This window comes from Oryza glaberrima, chromosome 3 (assembly GCF_000147395.1).
Source record: "Oryza glaberrima chromosome 3, OglaRS2, whole genome shotgun sequence".
Classification (NCBI taxonomy): domain Eukaryota; kingdom Viridiplantae; phylum Streptophyta; class Magnoliopsida; order Poales; family Poaceae; genus Oryza; species Oryza glaberrima.
The window spans coordinates 24619436-24642485 of NC_068328.1; the positions used below are offsets into that span (position 1 = coordinate 24619436).

Here is a 23050-nt window from a genome sequence, read left to right on the forward strand (position 1 = left end):
GTGAAGGGCAAGCGATGCTCGGTCGCGATGGACCATGCGGCGGTGAAGGGCAAGCAAGGGGCTTGGCGCCGAAGAACCAAATCCGGTGGTGAAGGGCGAGTGACGGCTTTGTCATGATGGACCGTGTGAGACCATTTGAAGCTACAAGTAACCGCATCAATCATTTAAAAAATATACGGTGAAACGGTTTTGGCGTTGGCGTCCCTTAAGACAAAGGAAGGAAATGGAAAGAAGGCATTCCTATTGGTATAATTATCTTCCTATTTATATTTGAGTATAGGAATACTGTACTATTAAGAGGGATGCAACGTCGATGCGTTTGTGTATGTCTCGGTGCTCAAAGTGACCTATCATACTGCTACCTTGAGAGAAACCCAAGCTTTAACCTATCCTTTGAGTGGTTTTAGACCTTGTTCTTGGTTGAGTTGGGTAGTCCTCTAAGTGAGCTTTCCATAGAGTCCAAGATCATAAAAAAGGACTCCCAAGCAAAAAGTTATGGTCGTTTTACTCTGTGCTTTTTGGAAGTTCCGAAAAATTATCGTAAGTTCCGAAAATCATCAGAAGTTCCGAAAATGGCTGCGAAACTGAGTTTTGCTTTTGTAAATTTTCGGAAGTTCCAAAAATGCTTTTCGGAAGTTCCGAAAATTCCTGTCTTTGCCTCCAACGGCTAGTTTTTGAGAGGCTCGGGTATATAAACTCCTCCACCCCTCCTTTGAGTGGCTGTTGTTCTTGGGCGACATTAGACACATCCAAAGCCAAATAGCCATCCCCATTTCCCATCCTTTATGGTGCCTCTTTGTGAGGGGGATTTAAGAAGGGAAGAGAGTTGGATTGAGAGAGTGGGGAGTTGAGAGCTAGTGAGCTTCACTCCATCCTTTGTGGTTCCTCTTTGTGAGAGGGATTTGAGAAGGGGAGAGAGTTGGATTGAGAGATTGAGAAGTTGAGAGCTTGTGAACTTCACTCCATACTTTGAGCACTCGAGTTCATAGCAAGCAAATCTTCTATTGTGTTTGTTACTCTTGGGGACTAAGGTCTCCTAGACGGCTAGACGTCGCCGGTGAGCACCCAAGCTTGTGGTGTGCCACGGAAAGTTTGTGAAGGCTTCGATTTCGCCTCTGCAAGGGAAGAGATCAAGAGTGAAACCGAGGAGTGCATTTGTGCAACCTCGTGAGGTAAGGGTTGAAATAGACCCGGCCCTTGTGGCCCCTCAACGGAGACGTAGGATCCGTGGATCCGAACTTTGGGAAACAAATCAACGTGTCTCCTCTCTTGGTTTGCTCGTTCTTGCCATCTCTCATATTGTGCTTGAGCTTGTTTTGACCCGATCTACTTGCATGCTTAATTAATATTGTTGGTGACCTTATATCTTGTTTAGATACCTTGTTTGTAATCTTTTGTTTCATATACATTTTGTTTGTTCGAGCTACAAGTTCATAGCTAGTGTTTATTCTGTTATCCGCCGAACTTTTCAGTTGAGACCGGAACTTCCAATCCCATATCGGAAGTTCCGATTTGAATTGAAAGTTCTCATCACTCTAATATACTATAAAGTTGTAATAATTTTTAGGAACACCTATTCACCCCCCCTCTAGGCAACATCAAGGTCCTTTTAGTTTCGATGCCTTCGCCAAATTATGGTACAACATGAAAGCTTATAGAACTACCGAAATCTTCTGGAACTGCCAAAATTTAGTAAAAAAGTAGTAATGGTTAAAGTATGTTTAGTTTGTTGACTTACCAAATTTTTGGTAATGCTAAAATTTGGTAAGGTTGAAAGTGATACCAAACTGAACATGCCTATATTTTCACGTCAAATATTTCAAATGGGCAAAATTGGTTTTATAGCATCAAAAGTTGTCGTTTTTAGTTTTACAGCACCCAGAGTTCACAATTCATTTTAATAGCACCCAACTCTACCTCGAATTTTGTTGAAAGCAGTTCCGTCGCTTCTCTTCATCTTCCCGTTTTCTTTGACCGCAGTTGATTGAATTGGACACGTGAATTGACGCTCATGTCCTTTTGTGGATTAATAGATCGATGTCCCTGTTCACCCCTCAACTGACGCTCCTGCCGTGGCTGCAATATGTCAAGAGCGACAACTCCTCGTCCATCAGGTCGGCTATTGGAGTTGGTTCATCCTTCATCGGTGGCTACGCAGCAGTCTCGGCTATGCAATAGCTCCCCAACAGCTTAGTGTATTGATGCAACTGATTGTGTTCTCTGTGAATTAATGAATTTATGTTTCAGTACATTGATACAGCTGAATTTCTACTGAAATGATGCAAGTTAATATCGTATTTTCTATGTGGGAGACATGAAAATGATCACAATGGATGGAGTTTGATGAAACCGAGCAGCCTTGGCGCCTCGATCACCAACGTACGATTCGCAGGTGTCTAGTGTCAAGGTGTGCAGGCATCGCCTAGATGCAGGTTGCTGCCCAACGATTAGGCCATGCAAGGGAGGAGATGGGCGTGGTGAGTCCAGCCACCTTCAGTAGGAATAGCAGGAACTGCTGAGGTGACAGTACGACACTGTCCGATGACATAATTGATTTTCTTGTTGTTCAGCTTGATCAAATGAGACCATGAGAGCGATCAATCTATTAATCCACATAAGAGCAGGAGCATCAATTCAAGTGTCATATTCAGCCAATTGCGGTCAAAGAAAACAGGAAGACAAGGTGGAGTGACGGAAGTGCTTTTAATGGGAACGGAGATAAATTAGGTGCTATTAAAGTGAAGAGTGAACTTGCAATACTATAATACAAAAAATGAGAACTTTTCTTTTATGCTATAAAACCAAATTTGTCTTTCAAATAAGTACTCTCTCCGTCTCAAAAAAAAGGCAAACCCTGGGTTTCCGTGCCAACGTTTGACTGTCTGTCTTATATGATTTTTTTATAATTAGTATTTCCATTGTTGTTAGATGATAAAACATGATTAATAATTTATGCGTGATTTATCTTTTTAATTTTTTCATAATTTTTTCAAATAAGACGGACGGTCAAATGTTAGACACGGAAATCAGGGTTTGTCTTTTTTTTTTTGACGGAGGAAGTATACATCACAGTGCTATATGTTAGTCTTTCTGATAAAATTTACCAAAAAAAAAACTGAGAACAGAGTCCAGTCCCATCTCCTCTCAAATCTCAATCCCCCCCAAATTCCCTACGCCCAGCTGATAAAAGCTGATAAAAGCTGGGCTTTCGCTACGCCCAGCTTCGGCCGCGCTCCAATATATCGCGTTGCGGACCAAATCACCCCCAAATCTTTTTCACTCGTGATTTCCCCTTCCTTCCGCCGCCCCTACTCGCTCGGTGTTGGGCGGCGGGCGTCCCACTCCCACCACCTCGAGGGGAGGGGGCTAGGGTTTCCGCCATGGAGGACGACGAGTACGAGGAGGGGATGGAGATGGAGATGGGCGGGCACCACCACCCGCACCACGGCGGCGGGTACGGCGCCGAAGAGTACGGGGCCGTCGGCGGGGAGGAGATGGAGGACGAGGAGGCGGATGGGGACGCCCCCGACGAGGAGGAGATCACCCAGGAGGACGCCTGGGCCGTCATCTCCGCCTACTTCGAGGAGAAGGGCCTCGTGCGCCAGCAGCTCGACTCCTTCGACGAGTTCATCCAGAACACCATGCAGGAGATCGTCGACGAGTCCGCCGACATCGAGATCCGCCCCGAGTCGCAGCACAACCCCGGCCGCCAGGCCGAGTTCGCCGAGGTTGCGCCCCCCTCACCACCCCTAGCGAATGCTGTTTCTGCTTAAAAAAACTTTTGCTGTTTGCTTGCTCCTCTGAATTGGGCGGGCGATTGCACGGCTTAAGGCATGCTAGGGTTTGGCGACCTTGGTAATGGCGAGGGGGCAGGTCTCTTAACCTGTTCTTTCACTGGCTAGCTGCTTGATTAGATGGCAGTTAGGGTTTTGCAAGGGTTAAAAGGAGCTTTCTCAGATTGGAGACTGAATTTTAAAATGCAATAGCAACTTGAACGCTAGGGTTGATGGTTGAGCTGGATTTTCAGGGTGAAATAGTCTTGGCTAATATTATTCTAGTGTTGAGATAGGAGTTTTGTTCAAGTTTTTTTGTGCGGGTCGGAGTGGAGAACTCTTGGATTCACAAGGGCTGCCACTAGCAAAGCTTACAATGAGTTTTGAAGTGTGCATTGCTTTGCGTTGCTGCAGTTCCAAGTTATCACTAGTGAGTTAGCAGAAGCAGAGTGTCAATATGGCTTGTGTTGTTTGTTTGTGCTGATATTATGTTCAACTATTTGGAATTGATGTTGGATAGACAGAAGTTAATCGCAATCCTAACTGTGGTCTTTCAGCAAACAGTTTTGTTATATAACATAGTACTCACAGAAATTATATTCAAAAAATTTCTGGGAACAGTGGTGTAGAACTTCATGTCTAGTTTGACCTTTTGAGATGTATAGTCATGTATATGCAATTATACACTATTGTAAAATTCTCTTGGAGCAATGTAGTGAAACTGAATGCCTATTTGATATTTTGAGATGGATATCATACAAGAAATCTTACCAGTAAATGTAAGACACTTGACTATACTGGAGTGGGGAAAGAAACTGAATGTCTCCTTTTGTAATAAATATGGGTATTTTGTTATTCAGAGTGACTTGCAACACTCTGCCTGTATGACATAGGCTTATATCAGACTGTTTAGAACTATACACTGAATTATGCTAAAAAAACTGTCTTTGACTTCTGTTTTTGCTGAAGTGTCAAGGGTCATAAGAAAGATTAAAAGAACTGGTATGTCTTAGCTAGAATGCTATGATAGGTGGCATAATCTTATTGTTGCAGTCAAGACGGGACCTACTCAGTTCAATGATAAGCTCCGATTCCTCTTGCAACATATGAAATCCTTTTAGGCGATTGGAACCTCAATAAAAACTAGAATTACAAATAGTAATCTCTGCTGGGATTTTAGCAATGACTAGTGAAAATATCCACACAAGAGTTTTCAAGAAAAAAAATATCCACAAAAAAGGGAAAACTGTTTGACAAGTACTGAGGATGAATGTTATCTCTTGCTACCCTTCACATGCTGGGGAAAAAGTAACAATACTGAGTAGAGTTTATATATACAAAAGTAAAATAAAATAAACTGACCTACCTATGCAAGTTTCTGAATATTGTTTCTTATTTTCGGGCCTGGATATTGCGAGTGTCACAACACGGAATCTTGCCGTTTTTTTCAGTTGAAAACAATTATTATTTGCTTTTGTGCTGATACTTATCATGGTCTTGTATGCTTCTTTAGACACTCCACAAGATCAGCTTTGGACAAATCTATCTGAGTAAACCAATGATGACAGAAGCTGATGGAGAGACAGCTACTTTATTTCCAAAATCGGCAAGGCTCCGAAACCTAACATACTCGGCGCCACTATATGTTGATGTATCATACAGAGTTATGAAAAAAGGACATGACTGTGAAGAGGTTACAGAAACTATGGAGTACCCAAAAGTCTTTATTGGAAAGGTTGTAATTAACATATCTGGATACTTTGCTCTTTTATGTAGTTTTCTTTCTAACTGTTTCTTCTCCTGCAGGTTCCTATCATGTTGCGTTCTAGTTATTGCACACTGTTTCAACAGTCCGAAAAGGATCTTACAGAACTTGGAGAGTGCCCTTATGACCAAGGAGGGTATTTTATAATCAATGGTAGTGAAAAAGTCCTTATTGCCCAGGAGAAGATGAGCACCAACCATGTCTATGTGTTTAAGAAGAGGCAGCCTAATAAATACGCATACGTGGCTGAAGTCCGTTCTATGGCAGAGAACCAGAATAGACCTGCTAGTAGTATGTTTGTGCGGATGCTTTCTAGGGCAGGCGCGAAAGGGGTGAGTAATCATATACAAGCTTCGAAATTAACCGTTATAGGTGCACGTGTTTTTATGTCTGTATTCTTAATGAGCACTAGTGTAAGAATATTTTCATATGACTTCCAACTGGAACAAAAGTAATTCTATTTACTAGTGTATTCTTAATGAGCATTAGTGTTTTCCTTGTTACCCTAAATTTTTGTTAAATATTCCTTGTGATGCAGGGTTCATCTGGTCAATATATACGTGCTACTTTGCCTTATATCCGTGCAGACATTCCGATCATCATTGTGTTCCGAGCATTAGGATTTGTTGCTGATAAAGATATATTAGAGCACATATGCTATGATTTCTCTGATACACAAATGATGGAATTGCTACGCCCATCTTTAGAGGAAGCTTTCGTCATTCAGAATCAGCAGGTATTTTTAGCTGTTTGAATACATCATACAGCTTTCAACTGGAACTAAACTAATTATATGAACTAGTAAATTTATGATTCTTAATTTTGGTTTCATCTTTCTAAAGCTTTAATACACCTATTTTAAGGTTGCTCTGGATTACATTGGAAAGCGTGGAGCTACTGTTGGTGTAACTAAAGAAAAGAGAATTAAGTATGTGGTGGCAGAGAGTTACCTCTGTATATGCTAGAAAAGTTAAATTACTATGTTGGTACTTACTACGTGGCTACTGCAGGTATGCCAAAGAGATACTTCAAAAAGAAATGTTACCCCATGTTGGTGTGGGTGAATTCTGTGAAACCAAAAAGGCGTACTACTTTGGGTATGCGACTATGCGTTCTAAATTGCATGTGTTTAATTATCTTTAAGAAAGTAAAAGCTTGCTGTAGTTCGATTGAAAGCAGAATGGCTGATTCGTGTATACTTATTATGCAGGTACATTATTCATCGTCTGCTGATGTGCGCTCTTGGTCGAAGAGCTGAAGATGACAGAGATCATTATGGCAACAAAAGACTGGATCTTGCAGGTCCATTGCTTGGAGGACTGTTTAGAATGGTTCGTCTCCGATATGTCAGAACTAAAATAGTGATGAGTCTCTTTTCTGAAGTGGGACCAAATGTTCTAATTTTTTTCCTTGTAAATACAGCTTTTCAGAAAGTTGACAAGGGATGTGAGGTCATATGTGCAAAAGGTTCCCTTTCTAAACCACCCTCCTTTTCTTTTACTCAGCTATGGAGGCTATTAACTGATGTTTTTCTTGAATCCAGTGTGTGGATAATGGAAAGGAAGTCAATCTGCAATTTGCTATTAAAGCCAAAACCATTACTAGTGGATTGAAGTATTCCCTTGCTACTGGAAACTGGGGACAGGCTAACCAAGCTGGTACCAGGGCTGGTGTTTCTCAGGTGGGTACTCTTTCTTGAACATTTGATGTTTTTATTTCACTGATTCCAACATGGTTTAGCGAACAAATGTATGAATCCATGCTCTTCATTCCTTGTTTTCTTTTGCGTATAGGTGCTTAATCGCCTTACCTATGCATCTACATTATCTCATCTGCGGAGGCTTAACTCTCCAATTGGGCGTGAAGGTCAATATCAAATTTTCTCAATTTCATACATTACTTATCCACTGAGACTTGATTCTGAGGATTGTGTTGATCTTAATAGGGAAATTGGCAAAACCTCGGCAATTGCATAATTCTCATTGGGGAATGATGTGCCCTGCTGAAACACCTGAGGGACAAGTAAGTAATTGACATTTATGTAGTTATGGTATGTTGGAGGAAGGCTCTGTGCTTATGTTTCTTTATTATGCCTTGTATTCAGGCTTGTGGTTTGGTTAAAAATCTTGCGTTGATGGTGTATATCACTGTTGGTTCTGCTGCAAATCCTATTTTGGAATTTTTGGAGGAGTGGGGCACAGAAAATTTTGAGGTTTGTTTTCATTCCTTTGGCAGAACATAATGGTTTTGCTCCGTTTCCCCTCCATGTCTTATATTTTGGGGTCTTTTGCAACAATTACTGATTTTGGTCTGTGTTTATCTTTTAACAGGAGATATCACCAGCCGTCATTCCACAAGCTGCTAAAATTTTTGTCAATGGTTGTTGGGTTGGAATTCACAGGAACCCTGACCTGTTGGTGAAGACTCTTAGGCGTTTGAGAAGACAGGTATGTGCCGTGCTTATCTTGAATAATTTGGAAGATGGGGCCGAATTCTGCAGGCAATAAATTGGTGAATAGATGAGTGTGTAGGAAATTAACTGCATTCTTTTGACATACTTTGCTTGACATCTTTTAGTATTGTGTAAATTGCTTTCTGCAGTTGGTTAAACATATATAAGCTCAGTGTATTAAGATTGGACAAGTCGAGGATGGAATTTACTTGTATCATGCTATTTTAGGAGGGTCTGTGTTTAACCTAGAACATGTCAGATCAGACTTACATGATGAGCTTTGTCAATTTTCAGATTGATGTCAACACTGAAGTTGGTGTGGTTCGTGATATTCGTCTTAAAGAACTCAGACTTTATACAGACTATGGGCGTTGCAGTCGTCCACTGTTTATTGTTGAAAACCAAAGGCTTCTTATTAAAAAGAGACATATCCGAGCGTTGCAGCAAAGGGTCTGGCATTTACTACTGTATCCTAGGTTTTTTTACTACAGTTTAGACATACATCTATGTTTCTTATGTGCTTGTATTATTCTATGGTGTATTTATCCAGGAGACACCTGAGGAAGGTTGGCATGACTTAGTTGCGAAAGGATTTATTGAGTACATAGATACTGAAGAGGAAGAAACTACTATGATCTCCATGACCATTAATGTAAGTAAGATCTGTCATGCAAAGTATGCCAAATTGACTATTTGTAGGGCACCTAAGGTTACCTTCCATGGGAACTCCTTTTGCCTTTGTGTGAAAAGGGCCAAAATGTTTATCATCATCATCATCTAGTATAATCTAAATAAATAAATTTCAGGACCTTATTGGTGCAAGACACAATCCAGAGGAGGCGTACTCTGAAACTTACACACATTGTGAGATTCATCCTTCATTGATACTTGGTGTCTGTGCCTCGATTATTCCTTTTCCAGATCATAACCAGGTAACACATCCCATTATGCGATGTTGTATGCTGCATCTTTTTAAGCATGTCTAATTCATTCCTTTGAATGTACAGTCACCTCGTAATACATATCAGTCTGCTATGGGAAAACAAGCAATGGGAATCTATGTTACCAACTATCAGTTAAGAATGGTGAGTGTGCCATCTGTCTGCTTTCTTGGTCTGTTCGTATAGATTTGATTCTTAAACATCCAACTTTGTATTCAGGACACATTGGCCTATGTGCTATACTACCCACAAAAGCCTCTTGTTACTACTCGTGCTATGGAACATTTGCACTTCAGACAGTTACCAGCTGGCATTGTAAGTGAACAATCTTAACCGCGGGACACCTTGTTTGCTTTCTCTTCATGTTCTGCATTTGTTTTGTGATGTAATTACTAATACCTTGCTTTGATGATTTGGGAAGAATGCAATTGTTGCTATTGCATGCTACTCTGGATATAATCAAGAAGATTCGGTTATTATGAACCAATCTTCAATAGATCGTGGATTCTTCCGATCTCTGTTTTTCCGCTCATACAGGTATGAAGACATTACACTGTATACTTTATAAGTGCCATCCAATGCTTGTAGCCTGACAGTCCTTCATATGCAGAGATGAGGAAAAGAAGATGGGGACTCTTGTCAAAGAGGAGTTTGGCCGTCCAAATAGGGAGAATACTATGGTAATGCTCCCCTAGATTCATTGAAGATTTTATCTTTGTCGGTCTTATGAACTAATGTTTTTTGAAATTTTCCTTGCAGGGAATGCGTCATGGGTCATATGATAAACTAGATGATGATGGACTTGCACCACCAGTAAGTAGAGAACATTATTGTAGACTTTTCTTTATCATGGCGACATAATAGATGTGCTGATATATATTCATGTATCAGGGTACAAGGGTATCTGGTGAAGATGTCATTATTGGGAAGACATCTCCTATTCCACAAGATGATGCCCAAGGGCAAGCTACTAGATACACAAAGCGTGATCACAGTACTTCGCTGCGCCACAGTGAAAGTGGGATGGTGGATCAGGTCTGTTATTCCCTCCGCCGCCTCTTATGTTTCTGTGCGGTGTTATGACACTGAAATCAACAGGCTTCTAAGTCTACTATCTTTTGTGCAGGTTCTCCTAACAACAAATGCTGATGGTTTAAGATTTGTTAAGGTTAGAATGCGATCAGTTCGTATACCACAGATTGGGGATAAGTTTAGTAGTAGGCATGGTCAGAAAGGAACTGTGGGAATGACTTATACACAAGAGGACATGCCGTGGACTATTGAAGGCATCACACCTGATATTATTGTGAATCCACATGCTATTCCATCCCGTATGACTATTGGTCAACTGATTGAGTGTATTATGGGTAAAGTTGCTGCTCACATGGGAAAAGAAGGAGATGCAACTCCTTTCACTGATGTTACTGTGAGTAATCTTTTATAGACTTAGTCTTGATTATATTCTACTTGTTTTTAAGAAAATGTTCAACCCCTAGCTTACTGCAATCAGTTATAATCTAGTTATAGTCCCAAGATTATGTGATAATCAATCACTTTTTCTTTTATTGTTCAAACCTGCAATAATCTGAATTTGTTACATAAATTTCAGGTGGATAACATCAGCAAAGCACTTCATAAATGTGGTTATCAGATGCGTGGATTCGAGACCATGTACAACGGTCACACTGGAAGAAAATTAACTGCCATGATTTTCCTTGGTCCTACTTATTACCAGAGACTTAAGCACATGGTGGATGACAAGATTCACTCTAGAGGCCGTGGTCCTGTGCAGATACTTACCAGACAACCTGCAGAGGGGCGCTCACGCGATGGTGGTCTCCGGTTTGGAGAGATGGAGAGGGACTGTATGATTGCTCATGGCGCTGCATTTTTCCTTAAGGAAAGGTTATTTGACCAGAGTGATGCGTACAGAGTCCATGTATGCGAGAAGTGTGGGCTTATTGCTATTGCTAATCTCAAGAAGAATTCCTTTGAGTGCAGAGGGTGCAAGAACAAAACCGACATTGTCCAAGTAAGTATAATTCCTTCTTCTCTGTACTGTTAATTACTATGAATCTAAAGCCTATTTATAGAAGTAATAACTACTATGGCAATAACGGGAATTACACTGCTACCTACTGACAGGTGCATATACCCTACGCGTGTAAGCTTCTGTTCCAGGAGCTTATGGCGATGGCCATCGCTCCCAGGATGCTCACTCAGGATAACAAAACTGGGAAGGATCAGAAGAAACGTTGAGACCAAATATTACATGGGGCACTCGCTTGTCGTACTGTGTCTTCGTTCATAGTCAATACTTAAATCTAACTTGGGAGAAATTTGGGCTTAGCGGTCTGACCCCCTGATGCAGAAAGCAGTCAGTAGGCCACATCCTCGAGTTATATATATCCCTGGTGTGCTGTGCCCTTGGATTATGCCAAATTGACGCCATGGGCGAAGTGGTGCAAAGAAATTTTGTTTCTTGTATACTAGGGATACGGATTAAGGGACTGTACTGAACAATCTTTACCGGGACTAAAATGTTGTTGTTTGTACTGTTTCTTTTTTATTTTTTTTTGGCTTTTGGGGATACTAGATCCCAACTCGAATATTGCCTGTATTGGCTCTACCAGCACGATATCAAAATTGTTTGATGAGAGATCTTGTAAGAAAATAGTAATAATTTAGTGTTAACTACTGCTAGCTTGCTGTCGGGTGCGTCATGAATTAGCCTCAATTACATTTTTTCTACTGAGGCCTGGATGTACTTCGATGTTCAGAGTCTAGTTTTAAATGGTACAATTAGTACATACTAACTGTTTCATATTTCAAAGTATTTCTGTGGCTAATAACAACACCTTGCTTGAGAAATTTTAAGTCTGTCCGCATATTCATGTCTGTAAACAAAGGAACGGTCAGAGTAATTGTTTCAGATCGTGCGCTTTTTCACAAAGAAATGGAGCAATCATGTGTACGCCTTCAATGAAACGTGTCAAATAGCCCATAAGAATCAATAGTGTAGCTTCTACGATATCCAAACCAATATCATTAGCTTGCACACTACAACATATAGCCCAAAATCCAATTGAATGAATCGAATTCAATTCGGAGCCAAACAAGATATAATTGAATTTTTGTACAACCACCATGAGTAACACCACATCTCTCTCCTAGTAAACCAAATCAAACTCCATTCGCCACCCAAAACTTGAACACAAAATTGTACATCAGCATCATCAGACTGAAATTACAAGGGGTATGCTGCGACGAAAGTAGCAGGAGGGAAGGCATACACGAATGGACCACGAACACCAGCCATCGGTCTCTCTCCAGCAGTTCAGAAGCACCTTGCAAAATCAGAACTCTAGATCCCAAAAAGAAAGGAAAAAAAAAAAGAGAGGAAAGAATAGCTAGTACAATAACACTATTCCTTTTTGCCATTCCAATTGGATGCAAAAACCACATACAACTGCCTATCCACCAGCAGCCGAGTATATACAGGTGAAGTGAAGCCTCGTCGATCTCCAGATAATCTCTGTGAATTGAATTGTTTTACTGTCGTGTTCGGGAAACAGCTTGGACTGGACGGCGCTGTTCTGGATGATCATCTGTTCATCCATCTTATCTACTACCTTGCTCACTTTAAATGTTTACCTTTTGGCATGGCTGTGGGCCACTGTCTCGCAAACACAAATCACTTTACTCTGTGCAGAAAAAAATAAAAATAGCAAGATTGCGCCGATCGAGACTTCATATATAGATCAGATTAATCAATATCTGGCCACTCTACTATATCCAGGCAAGAGAACCTCGATCGTTAGCTGCTACTTGGGGGCGGCCCCTTGTTGGAGTCGGTGGTCTGTTTGCATTCAGCTCCTGAATTTCATTTCAAATGTTACCGTGTTACGAGGAAGGTGGTAGTACCAGTTAGTTTACAAACAGGAATATCTTTGCAACAAAATAGTATTACCTGCATCCATGTGTCCTCAATATGATGCTCCGGAGAGGTCTCAGGTGATGTGATTGCCGGGGGCAAAGGATGAATCAGTTTTGGAACGACCACAAGATCTCTGCCCAAAACTAAGATAGCACCGGCATTATTTGCAGTACCTGTGAGCATACCATGTCAAGCAATCGTAGAAATCCAGCAAAAAAGTTTGAAAAAAGAATATTTTAGAATAATTCATACCACAATAGTTTGTTGCAGAGAAAAGAGTGATCAGGTGACCTTGAGCAAAGCGCTCAAAGCCATCCATCACACACTCATGCGCTCGCACAATTAGTTGAAGATCATTATTGTTGCAAAACTCCATAACACGATCAGGCTGTATGAACAGCAAATGTTAGCTTCAGAGAACAAAGGGGGTCAACAAAGGGAAGACGAATTCAGAAGGTTAGGGTTAGGGAACACAAACCCCAAATGTAACAAGGCCAGGGCCTCGAGCATTTGGTCTCAATCCTTCAACACTGTCATTCTCGGTTGGATCAGACCTATAAGCATCATAAAGAGAACATCTGAACATGGCACATAAATAAATGCTCATGGAAGGTTAAATAGCAATTATTGTTGAAATGTTTTACCATAGAAGATCCATAAGGACAACAGAGCCTGCTTCCATGGTAATTGGTCTCTGAAGATTCTCAATTTGCTCAACATGGTTGATTGACCGACCAATTCCACCATGCATACATATAATTTTCTTTTCGATAAGTGCAGCCAAAGGAAGCCAGTTAAATAATCTATTCATTCGGTGCCATGTCCAAATACCATCTCTCTCACCCTGTTTTTTGTGCAAATAACATCCTCATAAGCAAAAGAGGAAAAGGTTTTGTTGTAACGTGAGATGCAGAATAAAATAGTTTACCATTCGCTCTATGCACTCTATTCGGAAGCCAAACAAAGCATTAATATCTGCAGCTTCATGATTTCCACGAATCAAATGTACATTCTGAGGATACTCAACCTGAAATGTACAATTGTTTATATATTACGATTTTAATAAATCGTCACAACACAGTAAGTATATGTGGCATCAAGGTAAGTTGGCAGCTTAATACCTTCAATGCAAGAAGAAGAGTCATTGTTTCTAAGCTATGCTGGCCACGATCCACATAATCACCCAAGAAGAGATAATCAATGTAACTGCAGGTTCATACAAAATTATGGATCAGCACAAGACCAAGAAAGGTGGGGAAATACTCCCTCCATACTCGTAAAGGAAGTCGTTTTGGACAGCGACACGGTCTCCAAAACACAACTTTGACTTATTGCTTCTATAAAAATATTTATTGAAAAGTGATATATGTATACTTTTATGAAAATATTTTTCAAGACAAATCTATTCATATAATTTTTACATTTTCAAACTCAACAACTTGAGAGTTATTCGTGATTTATATTCCCAAGGTTTGACTTAAATATTGTCCTAAACGACTTCCTTTACGAGTACGGAGGGAGTATGTATAGATAGCCTAAGATACTTCATTAAACACATTAATAACAAGGCTTTTCAAGTTAATTTGGCAAGTAAAATATCACAATTGAAGCAAAATTTAAAAAGTGTGTGATTACTAGTTTCTCAAAGCAAGAACTCACGCAATGTCTCCTGCTGTTGAAGGAGCACCATACTCATCAAACAATCGCATGAGGTCACCAAATTGACCATGTAAATCACCAAATATCTTAACAGGAGCTTTAAGTTGCAGAACACTTGGTTCACTTGAAAATATTCTCTCAGCACTATCACATAGATCTGCAATCTCATTGCAGTCCAAGAAGAACTGTCTTCGCACAGGGGGCTTCCAACCACGAGGTTTCAATAGAGATGCAATCACCTGGATAAGTATCGCAGCAGATAGAACAAAGTAATTAAGTAGTTCAGAATACGCGTAGTAACTAGCTAAGTCTTTTCTCAATCATGGCTATATTGTGCATTCAGCTTCTGCATCACTAAATCCTAGTGCCAAAGCAGTTGAATGGACCAAATTCTCCATGATACCTTTTTAGGAACACTATTAATGGACATCTGTCGATCTAGCAACTTTCTTGCAGCAGTTGCATTCTCAGGGGTGCCATAGCTGACTCTTCTTCCCTCATTTTCAAATTGGTCAATTGACAGCTGCCTGACCATGCCACCTAAGGCACCTCCAGTTTCTGCAGCCACTACAACCTGAGGTAAAAGGAAAAATAGAGGATATCACCTCATGTGATGCAAAATGAAGAGATAATACAATTGTTTTTAGTCGCTAGAAAGACAAGTATCTACAGCAATACTATAACATAAAAAAAAAACTGACAAATGAACTGCAGACAATGTAACAAACTGCATACAGACTACTCACAGCTCTATGATGCAACCGAACCCCAGGTGGAGGCGTCATGTTGTTAGAGAGAATACTGTCTGGTTTGATGAGGCTTGAATGCTTGCTGGTCGATGCGGAATCTGGAGATTGCTCCTTGTCAGGCAATTGCTCCATCTCACCGTTAACCTGCCTAGCCTTCACTGCAGCTAAAGTTGCACTAATAGCCTCTGCCTCTGCTGCTGATGCTTCAACTAAGTAATCGACACCTTTGCTTAATCTCCTGTAGAGAAATTAATATTGAAACCTTAGGGAAATAGCAATTACAAAACTAATAGTAACTTGCCATAGGAATATCACCAGGACATATTCATAGGGAAAAAAAATGAAAATAACCTCTGTCCCTGAAGCACAGCATTCTCAGGGCTGATATCAGTGTACATGTCACCGTTGACAGGAGGGGCAACTGGAGTTCCAAGAACTACAGATCCATCCTGAGCTGATTCTGGAGCTGTTTGTCTCGCTCGCTCATCATTATAAGCATATCTTCCGGGTGTTCTTCCGCTTTGTACATTAGTGGCTGCTGCACTTGCCGCTGCATGATTAGCAGCGGTTGTCGTTTCAGCAGCAGCAAGATCTTCAGCTACAAGAAGATCATCTAGCAGTACCCCTACAATGGCAGTCGTTTGATGTTAGAAAGCAAATTGAAGGTGCATAAAATCCAACGGTGAGAACAAATGTCAAACTTGATGATTTCCAGTCCACTAAAAGTTTTCATCCAAACGAAAAGTATGCCAACTATAATATATATCATGTGGCATTTTGACCCATGTGGCATCCAAGTTGCATATCATGTGGCAGTGGGGCCAAGTTATCCCCATCAAATCAGAAATAACACCACAAATAACTTGAATCTGAACTGTACAATGATGACTTGATGGCCCAGCAAAGGCTCAAAGCCTATAGCATAATACTAAACGAACAGGTTTTCTTACCTCCTCGTAGACCTCCATAAATGAATATTTGATCACCAACAGCAGCAGCTGCATGCCTGCACCGCCGTGTAAGTTCAACAGCAGCATCACCCCCTGCTGCATCTGCACTATATCTTCCTATCCTGGGAGTTGTGACAACTGACTTTGTGTCGCACCAGACTCCAGCAGCTGTGTCTAGCACTGAACCAGATAGAATCGTGCAACTTATAAGAAATTTATAGGAGTGCATATTGTCATTCTAGAGGAAACCAACAATTACCTATACCTCAACACAAGAGAATCTCAATGCTACCAAAAAAAGGAAGAAAATCTGGCAATGTCATCACAGAGTGATGAGTAAAAAAAGGCTAAAGACAGGAAATGCTTTTGTAATACTCACATGCAGTCATATAGATTAACATAATTAGCAAGTGTAGTTATGGTGCATGAGTGGCCAATGCTGAAAGCAACTAAACTATTCAAGTATCTGAGTGCTTTTCTGCAATCTAGATCTTATTAAGATAACAAATATTGCACATACACCAACAAAAACTAAGTATTTTATATGCTGAGCATCCAGCAAACTAAAAGAGCTACATTATTTCATCTCAAGATTATTCTTCTGGTTAATGTCAGTGCAAGATATTTCTTAAGGTATTTCATGAATACCTTAAGAAATATGTCAGTTATTTCAAGATTAAAACTAGAACCTGCAACACTTGAGGAGTCTTCTACCATCCGACCACCTCCAAGAGCTCCTCCTGATACATGGAGACGTGCATTCACAAAAACCTAAACAACAGATGAATCAAGCATTGTATAAGAGCCAAAGTGGGTACACCTTTTAGATGAAAAAACAATGAAAGAACAGCTTACAGCTGCATGTTGATATCTGGGTGATGGAGAAACACCAGGGGCGATTGCCCACTCCCATCGCCCATCTCTGTGTTTTGCAAGACCATATGCACTTGCCAGCGGCTGATGGGTTTACGGAAGTAACATGTATACAAAGACATTGGAGAAATCCTATTATTGATATTGAACTTCTACAGGTAATTATTAGTAATTTAAATCAAATTGACATCTCAAATGAAAATAGCTTGATGTACAACTAGTATGGTGTGACTAAAATATACTCCGTTTCATATTATAAGTCGTTTTGAGTTTTTTTTTCCTAATCAAACTTTTTTTAAGTTTGAACAAGTTTATAAAAAAAAATATTAGCAATATTTTTAACACAAAACAAATATATTATCAAAATATATTAAATGTTAGCTTGAATTAAACTAATTTTGTGTTGCAGATGTTGTTAAATTTTTCTATAAACTTATAATGTGAAACAGGGGGAGTATCATTTTACTTGCCAAATATAAGGATAACTAGACATCTTTGTTATAGAAAACAAATATTTGCTACTTGTAGTTCCAGTCACTCAATATTTGCTACTTGGCAACTGATGTCTGTGTAAGTTACATGACAAGATGCCCATATGCCATGCATAATTATGTTCATTTTCTCTTGATCTACATGAGATGAAACTGATAACAAAGTAATAGCTTTCTTATTTTTCAGATCATGGAAATCCACCAGTTGCCACATCACTGCTGTTTCAATATTTTAGATACAAAATTTGAAGGTGTAATCTAGAGAGAATTGCAGTCCTCACATCACAGGCTATATAGAACCTTGTTACAACAGTATGACATCCAATCACTGAGATGGTAAAATTGACAGCCAAGTGTTATACATTCAAGTCTCTAATTCCATTAGTTTTAGTTCTTTACATATTTTGATCAGCGAAATATTTACTAGACTATTTATTATCTTTATTTATATAAGTTGATTATTTTACTTACCACACTGTTGGCATCCCTCCCACCACAAAGTAAAAGAAGACCATCAGAGCGTGCACTGGCAGTGGCATACCTGAACAACAACACCATGCAGTATACTTAGCAAAAGGATGCCAAACCTAGTTCTAGCTCTACTTCCAGTAAAAAAAAATAAAGGAAAATAACCTGAGGGTCATGCCTGACAACTAATTGGGAAATATGGTGGGTTAACTGTGCTACCGTATGTTATTCTGAACCAAGAAAGTAAATAGCTGGTTGCATTGTGGATAATTTGATATTAAATTAATGAAGTAACATGCAAAACATGGTAAGTAATGTAATATAATGGATACCTCCCCAGGAATTGCTATTAAACTTTACGTCACCATCCTCAATAATTAAATTACTGTAATGTGTTTCAGCTAGCAAACTTACATGCATGGTGGCGGTCCTTCACCTTCTGGTTCAAGTTTCCTCCATTCGTATGGCTTAGCTGCAGTATCTAGAGCCCATACATCTGCCAGCGGCCGTTTCCCTAGAGAATAAAAATTATCCCATTATAGAAACCATTTCAGCATAGATCCAAGTGCAAAGGTTCTCTAGTTTGAATTTGACAGGTGCATCTGGGAGCAATTGCTTACCATCATTTCCACCAATTGTCAACAAAAACCTCTGTCCAACCAAGGCCATGACATGCCCATATCGTGGACCTGGACCAGGTCCTTGAACCACCACTCTACATAGAAACATTAGCACCTCAGAAGATGTGCTGAAGAAATGCAACTCCACACTCACAGTACAGAATAATAGTTTACCTGTGCCATCGCGGTCGTTGTTGTGTAAGGTCTAGAACATGAAGATCCTCGGCAGATAAACCAGCAGGGCCAATGCCACCCTGCATTGCAACGAATGATGAAACAAAAACAAACCATATTTAGAAGTTACCTCCATAAAATTTATGTAAACAATCAAAGAGTACATAAAACAGGTTACTTGGGAAGTAATTGTTTCTGATACTAACTAAGCACTAGGTAATAAATCTCAGAAACCACAGGTAAAATATAGAAATACCTGGATGACAACCATGGTTCCAACTGCAGTTGCTACATGTGCGGCTCTTGGTGAAGGAGGCTCACCTTGTGGAGTAAGCCTGCCAAAGTGGTGGCGCAATTAAATAAGTTTGCTGAGTTGCTTTATGCTACCAACAAAATAATCGTGTTACTCTAAAACAAAAGTTGCTAAAGTCAACCAAAGTAGCAACGCAACGATTAAATGCTCAAAAGAAGGTGGAAACCATTTATGGAATATCCTACCTGCTCCACTTATTTGATAACACATCATAACAGTGGACATCTGCTGTGGCACCGGCAAGACCTATAAACCAAGGAGAGATCAATGAATAATCCACCTTTGTGACTAACTGGAGAGTAAAAATAGCATTGTATACCAGATAACATTTTTTTAACCGAAAACAATTTTGTACACAATGGAGCAACTAGTTTTGTATATATGCTGCAAATAGATTACATCAGCAATAATATAGCTCCCAAAAAAGAAAACCTTCAATTTCATATCAGAGTCGTGCCTTAGAAGTTCCGCTCACCTACTTTAACTTGCCAAAAGGAAAAACAAAAAAAAAAAAAAGGTTTCTCCTACTGTCATACAATGTGCAACACGATGACACAAAATCTAGAATGCAGTAAATGTTCCTTCCAACTTGCTAAGCATAACATTGAAGATAGTTAGAAACTTTAGATGAGAGGTCCATGAAAGCGCATGCCCAGTGAATCAGGGGATACGTTCAAAAATAAGAATTCAAAATTATGCAATACGACTGATATATGAAACAGTTCGAACATTTCAGCTCCCATGACCATGGCATCTGGAATCAGCCATCAGCACCCATCTTCACTAATTCAACCAATGATATTCGGTTCCAGAAACAGCTCAAGCGCAATTCCTAAGTCAAAATGGTGTCTGAAATGATGCTATGCCTATTTAAATCCTCTGAGGGTAAAGGCTCAAGCCAGCTATGAGCTTCCAGCCATCGAGGTATAGACCGACCCGAATTACCCACAAAATAGCAAATGATTTCTCAGTAAAACTCCTGAAGCCTCCAAATTCATTTCAAAATGAAATTGCAAACTGGGAATAAAAATAGCTCCAGGTTGCCATCATGATCACCCAAGAGCGTCGCTTAATATCCACGAGACACGACCAATCGACATTTGAAAAAAGCGGAAATTATTAGGCATATATATGATACTAGATAGAAAGCGTACGGATCCCAGCACTGCCGGCCGAGGAGGGTGGCGTGGCGGAGTTGCCCTCGAGCGCCGTGGCGCCCCCGAAGAGGATGAGGCGTGGGCCGATGTACCCCGGCGTGCCTTCCTCCCCGACGGCCGGCACCGCCGTGAGCGTGTGCCCGCAGCGGCAGCCCGGCCCGTCCTCCTTCTTCTCGATCACAGCGCTGACCGCCGTGTACCCCGGCGCCGGCCTGGGCCCCGTGGCTCCCGCGGCCGCAGGAGCCGGAGCTACCGTGGGCGTCCCTGGCGTGGACGGGGCCGAGGCCGACGACGACGACGAGGTCTCGCTCGCTAAGCCTCCTTGCGCAGCAACCGAGGCGGAGGCGGCGGCGGTGGCGGCGGCGTCGGAGTCGGAGTCCGACTCCGTCGTCATGCGGGAGTCCACGTCCATCGCCGAGCCCCCCACCCCACCCTCCTAGGGTTCGGGGGCCTCGAGATCCGGAGCTGCGCCGCGGGGGTGGCCCCCCCTACGCGGCGCGCCGCCCGCGGCCGCGAATTCTCCGCCGGAACCCTAGCCTCCTCCCCCTCCTCGTCGTCGTCGGCGTCCTCCTCGTCGGCGGCGGCGGCGGAGAGAATCCCGCGGGGGCGGATTCGTCGGGTGGTTTGGGGCTCGGGCTGGGCGCGATCGTGGCGGAGGGGAGGGGGGAGGGAGGAAGTGGTGGGTGGTGGTGGAGCGGCGGCAAAGCTTTTGGCCCCGGGAGATTTGGGAATTGCGTGGGGATTCGGGAGGTCGGCCGGGCCGTGCGCGCGGCGCGGGGGAAGGGAAGACAGAAGAGAGGAGAGAAGAAGAAGGGGGAGGAGGAGTTGGCAATTCCGGGAGGGGTCGGGGGGCCAACGTGCAAATCCGGCTATGGCGACCCCAACGTAGGGAGGAGGACGGCGAGGTGAGGTGGGGTGGAGGAGACAGACAGGAGGAGGAGAGAAGTGTGTGAGAGGAAATGGTGATTCAATTAAGAACGGCTTTTTTTGGTTTTTACTCGCAGCGGTTTTACCGTCGTGGCCTCCCCGTTTCGAAATGCCACACTCTCCTCTCCGATGCTGCCACCTGCTGTTAAAACGCCTATTGTCGTGGATTCGGATACGTGTTTAGTGTATGGGATCCGGGATCACGTACACCTGGATCATGTAAGTGGTGAGGCTCATATATTAGTATTAGAAAGTTCACGTCGGATGATCCATTTCTATATTTAGTGAGAAGTTCACGTCACATGATTCCTTTCTGTGTTTAGTTGTTTACCGAGAGAAGGTACGGAAATGCTGATATGATCCACTCCAAAACGATGATATGGTATGATGTTTTCAGAAATTCGGTGGATATATGATCGAATTCGGATAGTGGGGTACAGATGTAGAATCAATGATACTTTACGAATGCGGAATATCCACTAGACTATTTGGTGGATACTTGGATGCTTCAGTCCATAAACCACTTAGTTGCAAGCCCATAAATAGTCCAGTCCGACAATTGACTTAGAAACATATTGATAAGTTAGTAAGTATGTGTAGAGTGGATGGTCAGTCTTCTCAAAAATAGATTGGATTTGCATAGAGAGAGGTTTTTGGGGTGTTTGCAATACGAGACAAGCAAAACACACGAATATAATACATGAAATAAAAAAATAGAAGAGCGAGCGTAAAACTAAATAAAGAAAGAGAAGTACGATGTTACTGTATAGACGTGTGGTGCAACGCAACAATTTGTTTGCTTGTACATGCATGAAAAGAAAACAAGATTAAAAATCCACAATGACGTACATTTTAAAACATAGGGAGTAATAATAAGGAAAAAACTACAAATCCTAAAAAGAAACTACAAGCAAATCCTGAACCCACAAGTCATTAAGAAAATGAGGGGTAAATAAGGGATCATGTCAACTTTTATGGACAAATAAGGATTTTATATAAAAAAATTGGTTTTCATCACATAAACAATTTTTTTGTGCTCTTTTTATATTCCATGTGTCCTAATGCCCAAAAGACAAGACTGTAAGTAAAACCACAAAGAAAAAAACACTTAGTTAATTCTAAAATTAAGGTCATGTTCTTTTATATATACTTTATAGCTTATGAATTATCACGAGGATGACTATGTACATCTGTGCTAGATGTAGAGGTCCAAATTTTTTTTATCCAGTATCTTAGGAAATGAATTATCACGAGCAAACTTCAAAGTATTCTAAGGCGGTGATTGATTCGGAGAGTCAATCGAGCTTATCATCCACACATAAAACAAGATAAACTATTAGAGAAAGATAAATTTGACTTTAAATACTGGACAATTGAAACTTGTGATATTTTACTTTTAAGAAAGTTATTTTAAAAAGCATTATTTTTTTAAAAAAAAACACACCATTTGGTGGTTTGAAAAATTACTCACAATAATCCAAGGAATTAGCTAGCCCGAACCTCTGAAAAGAATGTATGCTATGTTTAGTTACTGAAAAAAGTTGAAAGTTTGGGAAAGTTGAAAGTTTGGAAAAAAAGTTGGAAGTTTATGGCCGTGTTTAGTTCACACCCAACTACCCCAAACTTCCAACTTTCCATCACATCGGCCCTGTTTGGATAGAAGGGTTAGAGTTAGAGGTTAGAATTAGTTTCTAGCTCTCAACTAACCCTGAACTAACTCTAGCCCTAGAGGTGTTTGGATGGAAGGGTTAGATTGACAATAAATATACTTTTCCAATCATTTGGCTCCTTTCCTACCGGA

General features: G+C 41.0%; 2 protein-coding genes across 2 annotated transcripts; one reads left to right on the forward strand and one right to left on the reverse strand.

The window, feature by feature from the left end:
• The first annotated feature begins 3209 nt into the window (after positions 1–3209).
• On the forward strand, positions 3210–11640 carry LOC127767135 (DNA-directed RNA polymerase II subunit RPB2). The gene is made up of 25 exons (XM_052292365.1): positions 3210–3728; positions 5287–5508; positions 5580–5870; positions 6077–6274; positions 6402–6466; positions 6549–6635; positions 6749–6869; positions 6961–7005; positions 7082–7219; positions 7332–7404; positions 7484–7560; positions 7643–7750; positions 7869–7985; positions 8285–8440; positions 8541–8642; positions 8797–8922; positions 8998–9075; positions 9151–9246; positions 9353–9468; positions 9542–9611; positions 9691–9744; positions 9823–9966; positions 10058–10357; positions 10541–10963; positions 11077–11640. The coding sequence occupies exons 1-25, from the start codon at positions 3381–3383 to the stop codon at positions 11188–11190; spliced, it is 3669 nt and encodes a 1222-aa protein (XP_052148325.1). The 5' UTR covers positions 3210–3380; the 3' UTR covers positions 11191–11640.
• Positions 11490–21243, reverse strand: LOC127767136 (serine/threonine-protein phosphatase BSL2 homolog). Its single transcript, XM_052292366.1, has 21 exons — positions 20320–21243; positions 19351–19411; positions 19109–19187; positions 18853–18932; positions 18679–18773; positions 18473–18572; positions 18062–18131; positions 17082–17183; positions 16916–16997; positions 16227–16406; positions 15628–15901; positions 15274–15514; positions 14931–15101; positions 14528–14766; positions 13990–14074; positions 13797–13895; positions 13513–13712; positions 13347–13422; positions 13121–13256; positions 12902–13041; positions 11490–12807 (listed from the first exon to the last, which is right to left on the reverse strand). The coding sequence occupies exons 1-21, from the start codon at positions 20732–20734 to the stop codon at positions 12721–12723; spliced, it is 3012 nt and encodes a 1003-aa protein (XP_052148326.1). The 5' UTR covers positions 20735–21243; the 3' UTR covers positions 11490–12720.
• Positions 21244–23050: the final 1807 nt, after the last annotated feature.